Genomic DNA, 14,194 nt, shown 5'->3' with positions numbered 1-14,194 from the left:
TTACCGGCACCAGTCAGTGGCATTAGTGGCAGACAGGACATTAGTGGCATCGGGGGCGATGCTGAAGTGTGGGGGAGGGGTGGGGGGAGGTCGGAGAGGGGGGAGGAACTAAGTGCAAGCGCGCATCAGCTTTAAAGTACTTGCAACTTTAAAAAAAAAAAAAAAACATTAAATAGAAATAGGTTGGTGAATTGTTTTCAAGTAGGGGTAGGACATCCAAAAATGACGTCACGCACATAAGGATCATCCATAAATGTCGTTATACACTTAATTAAAAAGTAAAGTATCCTTTCGACAATTACGACCCGTGGGGCAAGGTGAAGTAGAGTTGACCTGTTTAGTTGACTACGGCATAGGATGGGATAGTGTGGTCAGCGTTATGCCCAGCCGCCTTTACTGTACTTACCATAAGTCAGGTACCCATTAAAGCTGGATGGACTCAGGGACGTTATGCGGACTAGAGCCCGGGGTCCGAACGTTCTACCATTCGACCACGCCGTCCCTCCACACCCACAGGGGTCTCCATAATGACGTCAGACGCAAATGGGTAGGTGGTTGGGGGTGATATGTGGGGGTAATATGTGGGTGGTGGTATGTGGGGGTGATATGTGGGGGTGATATGTTGGGGTGATATGTGGGTGGTGGTATGTGGGGGTGATATGTGGGGGTGATATGTTGGGGTGATATGTTGGGGTGATATGTGGGTGGTGGTATGTGGGGGTGATATGTGGGGGTGATATGTGGGTGGTGGTATGTGGGTGGTGGTATGTGGGTGGTGGTATGTGGGGGTGATATGTGGGTGGTGGTATGTGGGGGTGATATGTGGGTGGTGGTATGTGGGTGGTGGTATGTGGGTGGTGGTATGTGGGGGTGATATGTGGGGATGATATGTGGGTGGTGGTATGTGGGGGTGATATGTGGGTGGTGGTATGTGGGGGTGATATGTGGGGGTGATATGTGGGGGTGATATGTGGGTGGTGGTATGTGGGTGGTGGTATGTGGGTGGTGGTATGTGGGGGTGATATGTTGGGGTGATATGTGGGGGTGATATGTGGGGGTGATATGTGGGGGTGGTATGTGGGGGTGACATGTGGGGGTGATATGTGGGTGGTGCTATGTGGGAGTGATATGTGGGGGTGATATGTGGGTGGTGGTATGTGGGGGTGATATGTTGGGGTGATATGTTGGGGGTGGTATGTGGGGGTGACATGTGGGGGTGATATGTGGGTGGTGGTATGTGGGAGTGATATGTGGGGGTGATATGTGGGTGGTGGTATGTGGGGGTGATATGTTGGGGTGATATGTTGGGGTGATATGTGGGGGTGATATGTGGGGGTGATATGTTGGGGTGATATGTTGGGGTGACATGTGAGGGTGATATGTGGGTGGTGGTATGTGGGAGTGATATGTGGGGTGATATGTGGGGGTGATATGTGGGGTGATATGTGGGGAGGGGATATGCGGGGGGGTTGGGTGAAAGTGTTTCTGTGACTTCAGCATCTGAAGGGACAGTGTGGTCAGCACTATGAGTTATGTATCAGAAATATGTGGACTTAGGGACGTACAACTGACTTGATTCAAACTCGATACTTTCGGGTCAGCAATCTAGCGCTCTACCGCTACGCCACGCCGTAACATATATACTAAAGAACAAAATAGATGTGACTATCAGTGGTCCGAGAAATGTCAAAATCGGCAAATAATTTTTGACACCTTTTAAGAACGACCGACTCAACTCTACAAAAGTCAACCCTAGTTTTCCTGAATGAAAAACATTCCGCTGTGAACCAAATGTAGTTTCATGCCAAGAGTTTTATTACCTAGTGGACCCGGAGAAAATGTTTTGTAAATTTCCCTCGGCCTGTTCGTAAGCCACTCTTGAGACCAAAGTGCTAAACACGGCATAAATATGGCTATACAGGACGGTACACGAAGGATAATGTATGTATACATCAGAGTTTCTTTCAGTCTACCGCACCCCCCCCCCCTCCGAATGTTGACCGCCCCCCCCCTCCCCCGAGAAAAAAGTCTGGAAGAAACACTGGTATACATTCTCAGTGTCTTTATGTAAAAAGGTATACATTATTTATTCTGTTGTGTAGGTATACACAGTAAACATGATGGTGTCAATGAAATATTTTATATTATATTTTTAAATTGATACTTTAAATATTTAGAACTTCATATTGTTAAGATTCAAACTTAATGGCGTTAAGAATCAAACTTGATACTATCAAGATTTAAAACTTATACTTTCAAGATACACATTAAGACGTTGTAAGGTCTAGTTTTACAACTTGATGTTATCAATAAAAACGTTACATTGTTGTCAAGTATAAATCAACCAAGAGCATCTTAAAACTAATTAGCATTCGTGAAATTAAACACGTTTATCGCTAACAGATTAGCTTTACATCATCCAACCTGGCCAACTCATTGCTCGCAATTGGCCAGGTGGATATTCCTACCGTGGGCCAAAGTCGCTATTCATATTTAGTCAGGGGGGTGTTCCTTCTTTTTATTCTTCTTCTTTCTTAATTGCAATGTTGGAAGGGTTTTCCTCCGACACAGTTAAGAATTACTTGTCACATAGGCAGTTGACTCCGTTTTCAGCCCAGAGTTTCTTCCTAGCAGCTCTTCGGGGGAAATGGAATTTATATAGAAAACTTATACTTTCACCAGTGACCGCTCCCCGGATATTCTAGTCGCCCCCCCCCCCCCCCAAGAAAACATCAAGTGCCCCCCCCCCCCCCCCCGCCCCCTGGTGAAAAAAAAGAAAAACTGTTCAGCCTGTTATTTTTTCTAGATTTGCTTCAATGGTCTTGCCCATCCTAGAGCAAACTACAAGGCAGCAGTTGTTTAATTTTGGAGTTTTTTCTACTAGATCGGTTGCTGTCTCCAGTTATCAAGCCTCATCTCCCCGGGGGTTCGAACTCGGGATTTGTTGGTTTAACAGCCATGAGCTTTACCTACCCGACCTGGCCAACCCCTAGTGGATGTTCTAACATCTGGCCAATGCTATTGTTGATATTTTGGCCAGATAAATGATCCTATATATGGCCAACTTATTGTTCATATGTTTAAAATCTAGCCAAAGGTTTATCTAATAACTATGACTGGCGAAAGTTATCTGATTGGGAAGGATTTCTTCCATCAATTATATCTACTGACTTTTATTTGATTCAAGACATGCAATAAAACAATAAATATTTGATTTCATTTCTTCAATTTTACGTCAGTAAATTGAAAAACAAAATGTCATTATTTTAAAAACAGCAAAATTGTTTAAATCAAAACATAAATTACTGTGCGTACTATAGATAGACTGCTATCTACAGTTAACGAACGTAAAAACTGTTGTTTGGGTCCGGGAATTGAACTTGGGATTTTCGTATCATGCACTTTAACATTGGGCCACACCGTCCACAAAATGTATTTTTAAATGTTTCAATTAATTATCAAAACATGTACGTAAAATATCTAAATGTAAACCCTTTCTTAATTATTAACAAGTACAAAGTTTCCAGATAGGTCGGTTCTTATGATAGATACTACAGGCCACATGATCTCGGCACATTGGAGGGGCGTACATAGGTGGGGCATACATACCTAAGGTATAGTGTGGTCAGTGGTATGACCAGCCGACTTGATTTTAACAGACTAGAGCCAGAAACCCATCAAGGCAGAGAGAACTCAAAGACATTAAACAAACGTCAGATTGATATTGTGACTATCATGTTTGTATTCGTGTGCAATTTTTAAACCAATTTCTATTGGCAATAAATTGAATAAAGCGGAAATATCAGTTCATGTTATGCTTGTGTTACTAAAATGATTACAGGTCGTGTATTGACTGTGCTACTGTTACTAAAATGATTACAGTTCGTGCTCTTCTTGTGCTACTGTTACTAAAATGATTACAGTTCGTGTATTGACTGTGCTACTGTTACTCAAATGATTACAGTTTGTGCCCTTTCTTGTGCTACTGTTACTAAAATGATTACAGTTTGTGTATTGACTGTGCTACTGTTACTAAAATGATAACAGTTCGTGTATTGACTGAGCTACTGTTAGTAAAATGATAACAGTTCGTGTATTGACTGTGCTACTGTTAGTAAAATGATTACAGTTCGTGTACTGACTGCTGTGCTACTGTTACTCAAATGATTACAGTTCGTGCCCTTCTTGTGCTACTGTTACACCTGTACCTGGACATTACCCCCGGGGTGTCAGAGATAAGGCCCGCCATCAACGGCTCACCCTGATAAAAGTGAAGACGGAAATAGACTCTCTTGAGTGTATCAGGGAGTCACGTGATTAAAACGTAGGTTTACACCCATTTTGTGAGCGATTTTTGTGCGTGCTACGATGACAGAGCCGTAACCACAATATTGAGATAGCTGGGCCCGATATCTTGGTGGGGGGGGCTGTATTTAATTAATAGCCACACAAAACCTTGTCCATTATAAATGTCAGCTAGTGCAGATAGCTTAGATTATCTTTTTGCACCGCAAATTTTGTGTTTTCCATATGTATAAAAGTTATTCAGAGACAAAAGAAATTCGGAGAAATCTTGGCAAAAATCATTGAGGGTTTGCTTAGATCATTGAAACTGTTACTTTATGTATGTATAAATATATATATATATATATATATATATATATATATATATATATATATATATATATATATATATATATATATACATGTTTGTAAAAGTCTGAATCACTGGCCTGGGTTTTAAAAGAATAACAAAATCGACAGAGGTTGGAGCACAGGATAAAATTGTTTAAATAGAAGGAACAGCTGAAGAAGAAATTCACCTACGTTAAAGCATGTCCATGCCGTTTGTCGTTCAGAACAATTAAAATGCCACAACCGATGTATGTGCGTGGAGATAGAAGATATTATCTCAGTAATTAGACAATTGGAAACTTTACAAATCATGCTCTGACAGGCCTTGGTTTTTAAGTGCAGTCATAAGTAGGGGTGTCATTTTTACCTGTGTCATTTTTACCTGTGTCATTTTTACCTGTGTCATTTTTACCTGTGTCATTCGCAGCCAACACCCACACAGTATACACACATGTACACATCCACGCACAGACACATAAACATAAACAAATACAAATATACACCACAAATTTTGCACACAGTGATAAACAAAATTCGTAAGCTTCATGCCCCTTGTGCCTAGTAAGCTACAAGCACTTGAAGACACGTCTCACTTTAAGTATATTGATCGCTATCCACTTTAATCAACTAATATTGCCTAATTAGCGTTAAGTCTTTCTTATAGGCAAATGTAGTGGTATACACTAAAAAAAACTTGTCTAATTAGCATTAGGTCTCACTTCGGACAATTTTAATAGTAGGCCTATACATTAAAAAATTGTCTAAATAGCATAAAAATCTCACTTTAGTTGTTTACACTAAAAAAAATACTATTGTCTAAATAGCCTTAAGTCTCACTTTAGGCAAATGTAGTGGTATAGGACTACATTTTTAAAAAGCACTATTTTCTAAACATCATCAAGTCTTAGTAGACATTTCAAGTGATATATCCTATAACTTTCTGTTATATGCATCAAGGTATAACACTGAAATCAGTTTTAGTGCTGGTACCACTAGTCTACTCAGAGGCGTAGCGACTCTTCCCGGCGCCCGGGGAAAAACTTTCAATTTGCACCCCCCTCCCCCCCCCCTCAACTTTTCGATTTGCACCCCCCCCCCCCCCAAATTCCAAAAATGCAGCTACAATGACATTTTAATTTATTTTTACAACCCATTTTGGCGCCCCCTAAGGTCGGCGCCCGGGGACATATATCCCCCCCTGCCCGTCCACCCCCCCCCCCATCGCTACGCCTCTGAGTCTACTAGACACTAACACTCGTTAATCTCTAACACTAAATTTGAAAACATGTTAGCGAATACTAAATTTTCTAATAGGTGTTAATTCAAATAAAAGCTATATTCTATTTTAAAACTATCAAACACAGACTTACCGAACATAGTTGAACACAATAGTCCGGAAATGAAGCACACTGTTTGGTTTAGATTCATGCTTGACCAGACTAGTTCAGAAAGTACCGGACTTCTCCAATGTCCAGTTCATTAAACAGTGTTCAAGTTTACAAGTATCCAAGTGTTGAATTGTTGACATGAGATATCAAAAACTACCTCTACATTTATTTAGTAATCACATTTAACAACTCAGTTTTAAAAAAGCTAAGCGCTGTTTATTGTCGATATATAGATCTAGACATATATATTTAACTGTCAATTCAAATGTAAACTATTACATATCTATACATTCATAATATTTTAAACTATATGCCTTTTTTTTTAAAAAAAAAAGCAATTTATCTGCAAAAAAAAAACTTAAAACATTATCTACTGATGAAATCCGATAAACTTTAATTTAAAACCATCAAAAACGTTGACAAATGAACTCAAACAATTACATTTTCCGAAATAAATTTGAAACTTTAAAAAATTTTAAGTTAAATTCAAATCTCAGATATCATGATAGATGTTAAAACTATCCGTAGCGTGCTCCGTAGCGTTCTTTAACGCTTTAATCTACGCCATTATCTATTTATTCTTTCATCTCTTCCGGCCGTTACATTATTTCCGTTCGCCGATAACACTAAATTCACGCACTTAAAGGGTTAACGACAGTCTAAACGCTTCTATTTTTAGCACCACTGTAATCGGGAGCTGTTGAGCGAGACGGGTCATTAATTAACGCGATACCTCAAATCAGCATCTTAAGGGGTCAAAAGGTTATCGATGAATCACATCTTCAAAACACGGTTTCACAGTTTCAAGTGGTATCCAACGGTGTAATCACGGGTTTCACATTTTCAAGTGGTATCCAATGGTGTGATCGATCTGATTGGCTTGATTTTTAGCATGAGAGACTTGTGGACGATATCGATAAACAACACATTCTTCACGGCCAGCTTACACACAAGTAGCTAAATAAGGATACTTCTATGTCTAACAAGTATATCAAACATGTATATGAAACATGTATATGAAACAAGTTCCAGTTTTCATCAATAAAACTCAAAAGTAAGAATTGTGACTTTAACTAAGAACAAGTAGCTATACACGGATACGATATTTTTTTGTCGCACAAATTAATCAAACATGTTTCTGAAACATGTATGTGAAACATGTTTCAAAAGTCGGCATTGCAGCTTTAACGAAGACTCAAGTAGCTACATACGGATACTTCTATTTCACACAAGTATATCAAACATGTTTATGAAATATGTATGTGAAACACGTTCCAACAGTCGGCATTGTAGCTTCGTCGAAGACACATACAGATACGATATTTTGTGTCACACAAGTATATGAAATACGTATATGAAAGATGTTCCAGATTATTTCAGTAAAACACAAAATAACAGCATTGTTATTTCAACAAACAATTAGCTACATACTGACACGACTATGTCACACAAGAATGTGAAACATGTATAAGAAACACGTTCTACGCTACACAAGTATATGAAACATGTATATGAAACATGTTCCAGTTGTCTACAGTAGAACACAAAAACTATGTTCTACGCCACACAAGTATATCAAACATGTATATACAACATGTTTCCAGAGCACAAAAACTCGGCATTGTAACAAAATATTAGCTCTCGCGTTAAAAAGTCCCAGAATCTACTGGGTCTACAGCCCTTGTGGCACCGCTAACCCCATTTTTGTTTTAATCTCGCTCTCACATTTCTCACTTCTCTAGCCCTCTCTCTCGTCTCCCCCTTCTCTCTCTCTCTCTCTCTCTCTCTCTCTGTCTACCTATGTATGTCTCTCTCTCTCTCTCTCTCATTCTTATCTAACGTTTTTTTATCTCCCCAAAATTCGATGACAGCATCAGCCTATTTATTTCATCTGTCATTTTCCTGCTCGTGTTATCTACATCAGCCGTATCAAATTGTGTTGACACCTCGTCTCTTAACACCTACACTCACGCACACCTCACGCACACACCTCACACACACATACACCTTACACACACACACCATCCTCAAACTTGCACGTGCACACGCAATCCTACATATATTTTACTCACGTTTTCATAATCATTCACGCATGCATTGACACGCTCTGTTACTATTTTTTTCTATTTTCTCTCTCTCTCTCTCTTTCTCTCTCTCTTTCTCTCTCTCTCTCTCTCTCTCTCTCTCTCTCTCTCTTCTCTCTCTCTCTCTCTCTCTCTCTCTTTCTCTCTCCCTTTCTATAACAATCATTCACAAAACATTCGCTTTCTCAATTATTTTTTTCACAATTTCTTTAACACATTCACAAAAATCATGCTCTCTCTATTTCTATCTCTCTTTCTCTATCTTTCTATCTCTTTGTCTCGCTATCTCTGTGTCTCCCACACTGGCACACACTCTCACATATTTACCAAAAATAATCTCCCAAATTTATTGCTTGTCATTTTATAATTGTCCTGCGCCAGAATCTTACCACTACCGCTTATACTCTCGACTTTTTTTATCATGTCAGTGACTCACAGCTCCATTAACCTCTCCCATCCATATATCCACATCCACAGCCTTACCAAAGTCTAAATCCACTTCCCTCCCTCACCTCACCTCACGCCTACCTATACTCCCATCCTCTCCCCCACAGTTTATAAAGAGCCTATGACCATCCATACCCTCACCATATTGTACATTCATTGCCCTTCCCCCCCCCCCCTTTCTTCTTACCCCCACCCCCACTTACGTCCAATAGTTCATCACGCGCTACTATGAAATATCAATCCCCCACCCACATACCCGCGCCCCCCCCCCCCCCACCCTGAACTGTGATTCCCAATACACTAACTAAAAAACTCAGGTAAGAAGTTCTTCTCAATTTGTTTATTAACCTGTCCCTAATTAGCTGAACCAGTAGCTCCAGGAGATCCAACTGCTGGTGATGTTACATGATACATTTCCACATCATATTCTCCCAGGCCCCACCTATGTATGCCCCACCTATGTATGCCCCCCCCTATGTATGCCCCACCTATGTATGCCCCACCTATGTATGCCCCACCTATGTATGCCCCACCTATGTATGCCCCACCTATATATGCCCCACCTATGTATGCCCCACCTATGTATACACCCCTGCTATCTGACACTTCACGCTTTATAGAACAACTCACCGTAAACGAGGGCCATAATGTGCCTGGCCCTATCGAGTAGAACGGCAAGAAAGTACAGAGCTATAACTTGATTGCCCACGAATTGTTTTTTGTGTTGTTTTTATGCCAGACATTAACTCTCTTTTCTGGAGTTCGTCAGTTTGATAAATTGTCGACCTAAAAAATGTATATAAAAAATTGACATGAAACAGTAGTTCCCTGTTTTATGTCCTATCTGACATTCTCTTCATTGTTTTATGTCCTAACTGACGTCCTCTTCATTGTTTTATGTCCTAACTGACGTCCTCTTCATTGTTTTATGTCCTAACTGACGTCTTCTTCATTGTTTTATGTCCTAACTGACGTCCTCTTCATTGTTTTATGTCCTAACTGACGTCCTCTTCATTGTTTTATGTCCTAACTGACGTCCTCTTCATTGTTTCATGTCCTATCTGACGTATTTCTATGTTGTTTCATGTCCTATCTGATGTCATCTTCGTTGTTTCATGTCCTAACTGACGTCTTTATCCGTTGTTTTATGTCCTATTTGACGTCTGCCTTCCTTGTTTCATGCCCTTTATTACGTCTTCCTTCATTATTTCATGTTTTCTATGTCGTGTGTCCCTTCACTGTTGCGTGCATACTTACAAAAGTACTACCAAACTAAGTAGCCTACACCATTACAGGGAGTAGAACTTAGAAGTGCCAAGTGAAGCGGTGAGGGAATAAGTTATACCATTCTCTCCTCTTGATGCCGTATCGAGAGTTGCTGCTCTTTACTGCTTCGACTGGAGTAGAAAACAAATTGCAAGGAGTGCTCCCCCTTTTACTTCTGATTTTTAAGACTGGCATTCCACTTTACCTATCATTTCTAGAGACCCGTCTTGGCCTGGTTCTTCCAGGTTTCAACTTTAGTAAACATTTACCCACAATTCCAGAAATTTTTCAACACTTCCTCCCCTATATATCTCATCTCTCCATATTTTTTCCAGATTTCTCTACTTCTTTCAGATTCCTATACATTTCTCCAATTTTAGAAAGAATTCTCAAGATTTCTTCACATTTCTTCTAATTTCCGAATTTCTCCAAGCACCTTCACATTTTTTTCTGATATATACATTTTTCCAAATGTTTTACATTTCTCCACATATTTTAAAATATCTCCACATTTCTCCACTTTTCTCTGGATATCTCTAAACTTCCCCACTTTGTACACATTTTCCAGCATTTTTTTTCATATTTCTCCAAATGTCTCCACTTTGTAAAATATCTCTCAAGAGCCCTCTAGCTAGAAGAATGGTTAATGTGTGTCAGACGAGTGTCAAATGCGGCTATCATTTGACTCATTTAGTTTGGATCGATGTCTTTCAAATTTTACAGATTAAGTGCTGGTCCAATGACAACGCAAGAATACCATTTTCTTTACTGAATATTAAATTAATGATTGCATAATTTAAAAAAAATTATTTAAAAATTACCATTTTCACTTAATAGGGGGTGATCAAATTTTAGCTAAAATATTTGTGTCCTATGAGGTGTCGACTTAATTTTAGAAAAGAAACAGATGTAAAGGTAAATTTGGTACTCAATTTTGTTCTGTTTAAAATTTAAATTAATATATTCTAAAAATATTTTAAACAATTAAAAACTATAAATTTAATTTTCATCAAAATTACCTTTTAAATGCTCAAAAAAGAAAAGAAAACAAATATTTTTTTTATCTTTAGATACAACAATAAAAGCGGTATCGATCATATTGCTCTTAAAATATTTTTTTATCTTTTTATTTCATCAAAGCTCCTAATATACTAAGGACAAGCAAACTTCACTGACGTCAAAGATCCCACCTCACCCTCCCGTACAAGCCAACAAAGTCCATTTTGACAAGATTTCTGGGAAAATGTAAGCCGTGTTGTCCAGCCCTCCCCCACACTGCTGCTCCAGCTACTGAACGCGGGATCTGCCTTTAAAATGAGCTGCGCTTTTCCCTGGAGATGCTGCGCTATGCAAGCAGTCTCCGGCATATACAGTTTTCATGTTAACTTTAAGCTCCTTATGCGATACTTAAGCTGTTTTTTGGCGAGTCTGTACGGTGGTTTAGCCATTTAGCTTCTAGCTTAGCCAGCCCATCCTTTTAGCTATTCTGGTCGATTTATACTTGACAAGTTACTTCTTGGATAGTTTAGGATCTTTTTGGTCAGTCTATAACCAGGTTTAGCCTCTCTTTTGGCCAGTCTATAACCAGGTTTAGCCTCTCTTTTGGCCAGTCTATAACCAAGTTTAGCCTCACTTTTGGCCAGTCTATAACCAAGTTTAGCCTCTCTTTTGGCCAGTCTATAACCAAGTTTAGCCTCACTTTTGGCCAGTCTATAACCAAGTTTAGCCTCTCTTTTGGCCAGTCTATAACCAAGTTTAGCCTCTCTTTTGGCCAGTCTATAACCAGGTTTAGCCTCTCTTTTGGCCAGTCTATAACCAAGTTATCCTTTCTCTTTTGGCCAGTCTATAACCAGGTTTAGCCTCTCTTTTAGCCAGTCTATAACCAGGTTTAGCCTCTCTTTTGGCCAGTCTATAACCAAGTTTAGCATCTCTTTTGGCCAGTCAATAACCAGGTTTAGCCTCTCTTTTAGCCAGTCTATAACCAAGTTTAGCCTCTCTTTTAGCCAGTCTATAACCAGGTTTAGCATTTCTTTTGGCCAGTCTATAACCAGGTTTAGCCTCTCTTTTAGCCAGTCTATAACCAAGTTTAGCCTCTCTTTTAGCCAGTCTATAACCAGGTTTAGCATTTCTTTTGGCCAGTCTATAACCAAGTTTAGCCTCTCTTTTGGCCAGTCTATAACCAAGTTTAGTCTCTCTTTTGGCCAGTCTATAACCAAGTTTAGCCTCACTTTTGGCCAGTCTATAACCAGGTTTAGCCTCTCTTTTGGCCAGTCTATAACCAAGTTTAGCTTCTCTTTTGGCCAGTCTATAACCAAGTTTAGCCTCTCTTTTGGCCAGTCTATAACCAGATTTAGCCTCTCTTTTGGCCAGTCTATAACCAAGTTTAGCCTCTCTTTTGGCCAGTCTATAACCATGTTTAACCTCACGTATGGCGAGTCAGTAACGGAAATACTTTTGGTCAGTCTATAACCAGGTTTAGCCTCTCTTTTGGCCAGTCTATAACCAAGTTTAGCCTCTCTTTTGGTCAGTCTATAACCAGGTTTAGCCTCTCTTTTTGGCCAGTCTATAACCAGGTTTAGCCTCTCTTTTGGCCAGTCTATAACCAGGTTTAGCCTCTCTTTTGGCCAGTCTATAACCAAGTTTAGCCTCTCTTTTGGCCAGTCTATAACCAGGTTTAGCCTCTCTTTTGGCCAGTCTATAACCAGGTTTAGCCTCTCTTTTGGTCAGTCTATAACCAAGTTTAGCCTTTCTCATTTTGGCCAGTCTATAACCAAGTTTAGCCTCACTTTTGGCTAGTCTTTAACCAAGTTTAGCCTCACTTTTGGCCAGTCTATAACCAGGTTTAGCCTCTCTTTTGGCCAGTCTATAACCAAGTTTAGCCTCACTTTTGGCCAGTCTATAACCAAGTTTAGCCTCTCTTTTGGCCAGTCTATAACCAAGTTTAGCCTCACTTTTGGCCAGTCTATAACCAAGTTTAGCCTCTCTTTTGGCCAGTCTATAACCAAGTTTAGCCTCTCTTTTGGCCAGTCTATAACCAAGTTTAGCCTTTCTCTTTTGGCCAGTCTATAACCAAGTTTAGCCTTTCTCATTTTGGCCAGTCTATAACCAAGTTTAGCCTCTCTTTTGGCCAGTCTATAACCAAGTTTAGCCTCTCTTTTGGCCAGTCTATAACCAAGTTTAGCCTCTCTTTTGGCCAGTCTATAACCAAGTTTAGCCTCACTTTTGGCCAGTCTATAACCAAGTTTAGCCTCTCTTTTGGCCAGTCTATAACCAAGTTTAGCCTCTCTTTTCGCCAGTCTATAACCAAGTTTAGCCTCTCTTTTGGCCAGTCTATAACCAAGTTTAGCCTCTCTTTTGGCCAGTCTATAACAAAGTTTAGCATCTCTTTTGGCCAGTCTATAACCAGGTTTAGCCTCTCTTTTAGCCAGTCTATAACCAGGTTTAGCATTTCTTTTGGCCAGTCTATAACCAGGTTTAGCCTCTCTTTTAGCCAGTCTATAACCAGGTTTAGCATTTCTTTTGGCCAGTCTATAACCAGGTTTAGCCTCTCTTTTAGCCAGTCTATAACCAAGTTTAGCCTCTCTTTTAGCCAGTCTATAACCAGGTTTAGCATTTCTTTTGGCCAGTCTATAACCAGGTTTAGCCTCTCTTTTAGCCAGTCTATAACCAAGTTTAGCCTCTCTTTTGGCCAGTCTATAACCAAGTTTAGCCTCTCTTTTGGCCAGTCTATAACCAAGTTTAGCCTCACTTTTGGCCAGTCTATAACCAGGTTTAGTCTCTCTTTTGGCAGTATATAACCAAGTTTAGCTTCTCTTTTGGCCAGTCTATAACCAAGTTTAGCTTCTCTTTTGGCCAGTCTATAACCAAGTTTAGCTTCTCTTTTGGTCAGTCTATAACCAGGTTTAGCCTCTCTTTTGGCCAGTCTATAACCAGGTTTAGCCTCTCTTTTGGCCAGTCTATAACCAAGTTTAGCCTCTCTTTTGGCCAGTCTATAACCAAGTTTAGCCTCACTTTTGGCCAGTCTATAACCAGGTTTAGCCTCTCTTTTGGCAGTATATAACCAAGTTTAGCTTCTCTTTTGGCCAGTCTATAACCAGGTTTAGCCTCTCTTTTGGCCAGTCTATAACCAAGTTTAGCTTCTCTTTTGGCCAGTCTATAACCAAGTTTAGCCTCTCTTTTGGCGAGTCAGTAAATAGCTTTAGATTTTCTATCGGAAAAACTGTTAAATACTGTACACAACTTCCAAGTACACGTACTGATTGATCAGGTGCTGATATTGTTATATGAACTGTGTGCACACACGTGTAATGTAAAATGTAATTGTTTAGCTGGATGTTTTACTGTAGGGTTAGACACATACACATATGGGATACT

General features: G+C 39.8%; 2 protein-coding genes across 3 annotated transcripts in view; both read right to left on the bottom strand.

The window, feature by feature from the left end:
• The window catches only part of LOC131930047 (neuronal acetylcholine receptor subunit alpha-10), a 71,195-nt gene extending 64,950 nt beyond the window's left edge, over positions 1-6,245 (bottom strand). For both annotated transcript variants that reach the window (XM_059286409.1, XM_059286412.1), the window contains exon 1: positions 6,006-6,245. Coding sequence is in view for 1 of the 2 variants with exons in the window: in XM_059286412.1 (XP_059142395.1) it covers positions 6,006-6,063 (58 nt within the window). In the remaining variant the exon portion in view is untranslated. The remainder of the gene's footprint in view (positions 1-6,005) is intronic.
• A 5,516-nt stretch (positions 6,246-11,761) lies between these two features.
• LOC131930045 (histone H1-gamma, late-like) lies at positions 11,762-12,574 on the bottom strand. The gene is made up of 2 exons (XM_059286408.1): positions 12,391-12,574; positions 11,762-12,210 (listed from the first exon to the last, which is right to left on the bottom strand). The coding sequence occupies exons 1-2, from the start codon at positions 12,572-12,574 to the stop codon at positions 11,762-11,764; spliced, it is 633 nt and encodes a 210-aa protein (XP_059142391.1).
• Between the last annotated feature and the right edge of the window lie 1,620 nt (positions 12,575-14,194).

This window comes from Physella acuta, unplaced genomic scaffold, assembly GCF_028476545.2.
Source record: "Physella acuta isolate Inbredline_101_S28 unplaced genomic scaffold, ASM2847654v3 ptg001707l, whole genome shotgun sequence".
Taxonomy (NCBI): Eukaryota; Metazoa; Mollusca; class Gastropoda; family Physidae; genus Physella; species Physella acuta.
This window is presented reverse-complemented; position numbering and strand designations above follow the sequence as displayed.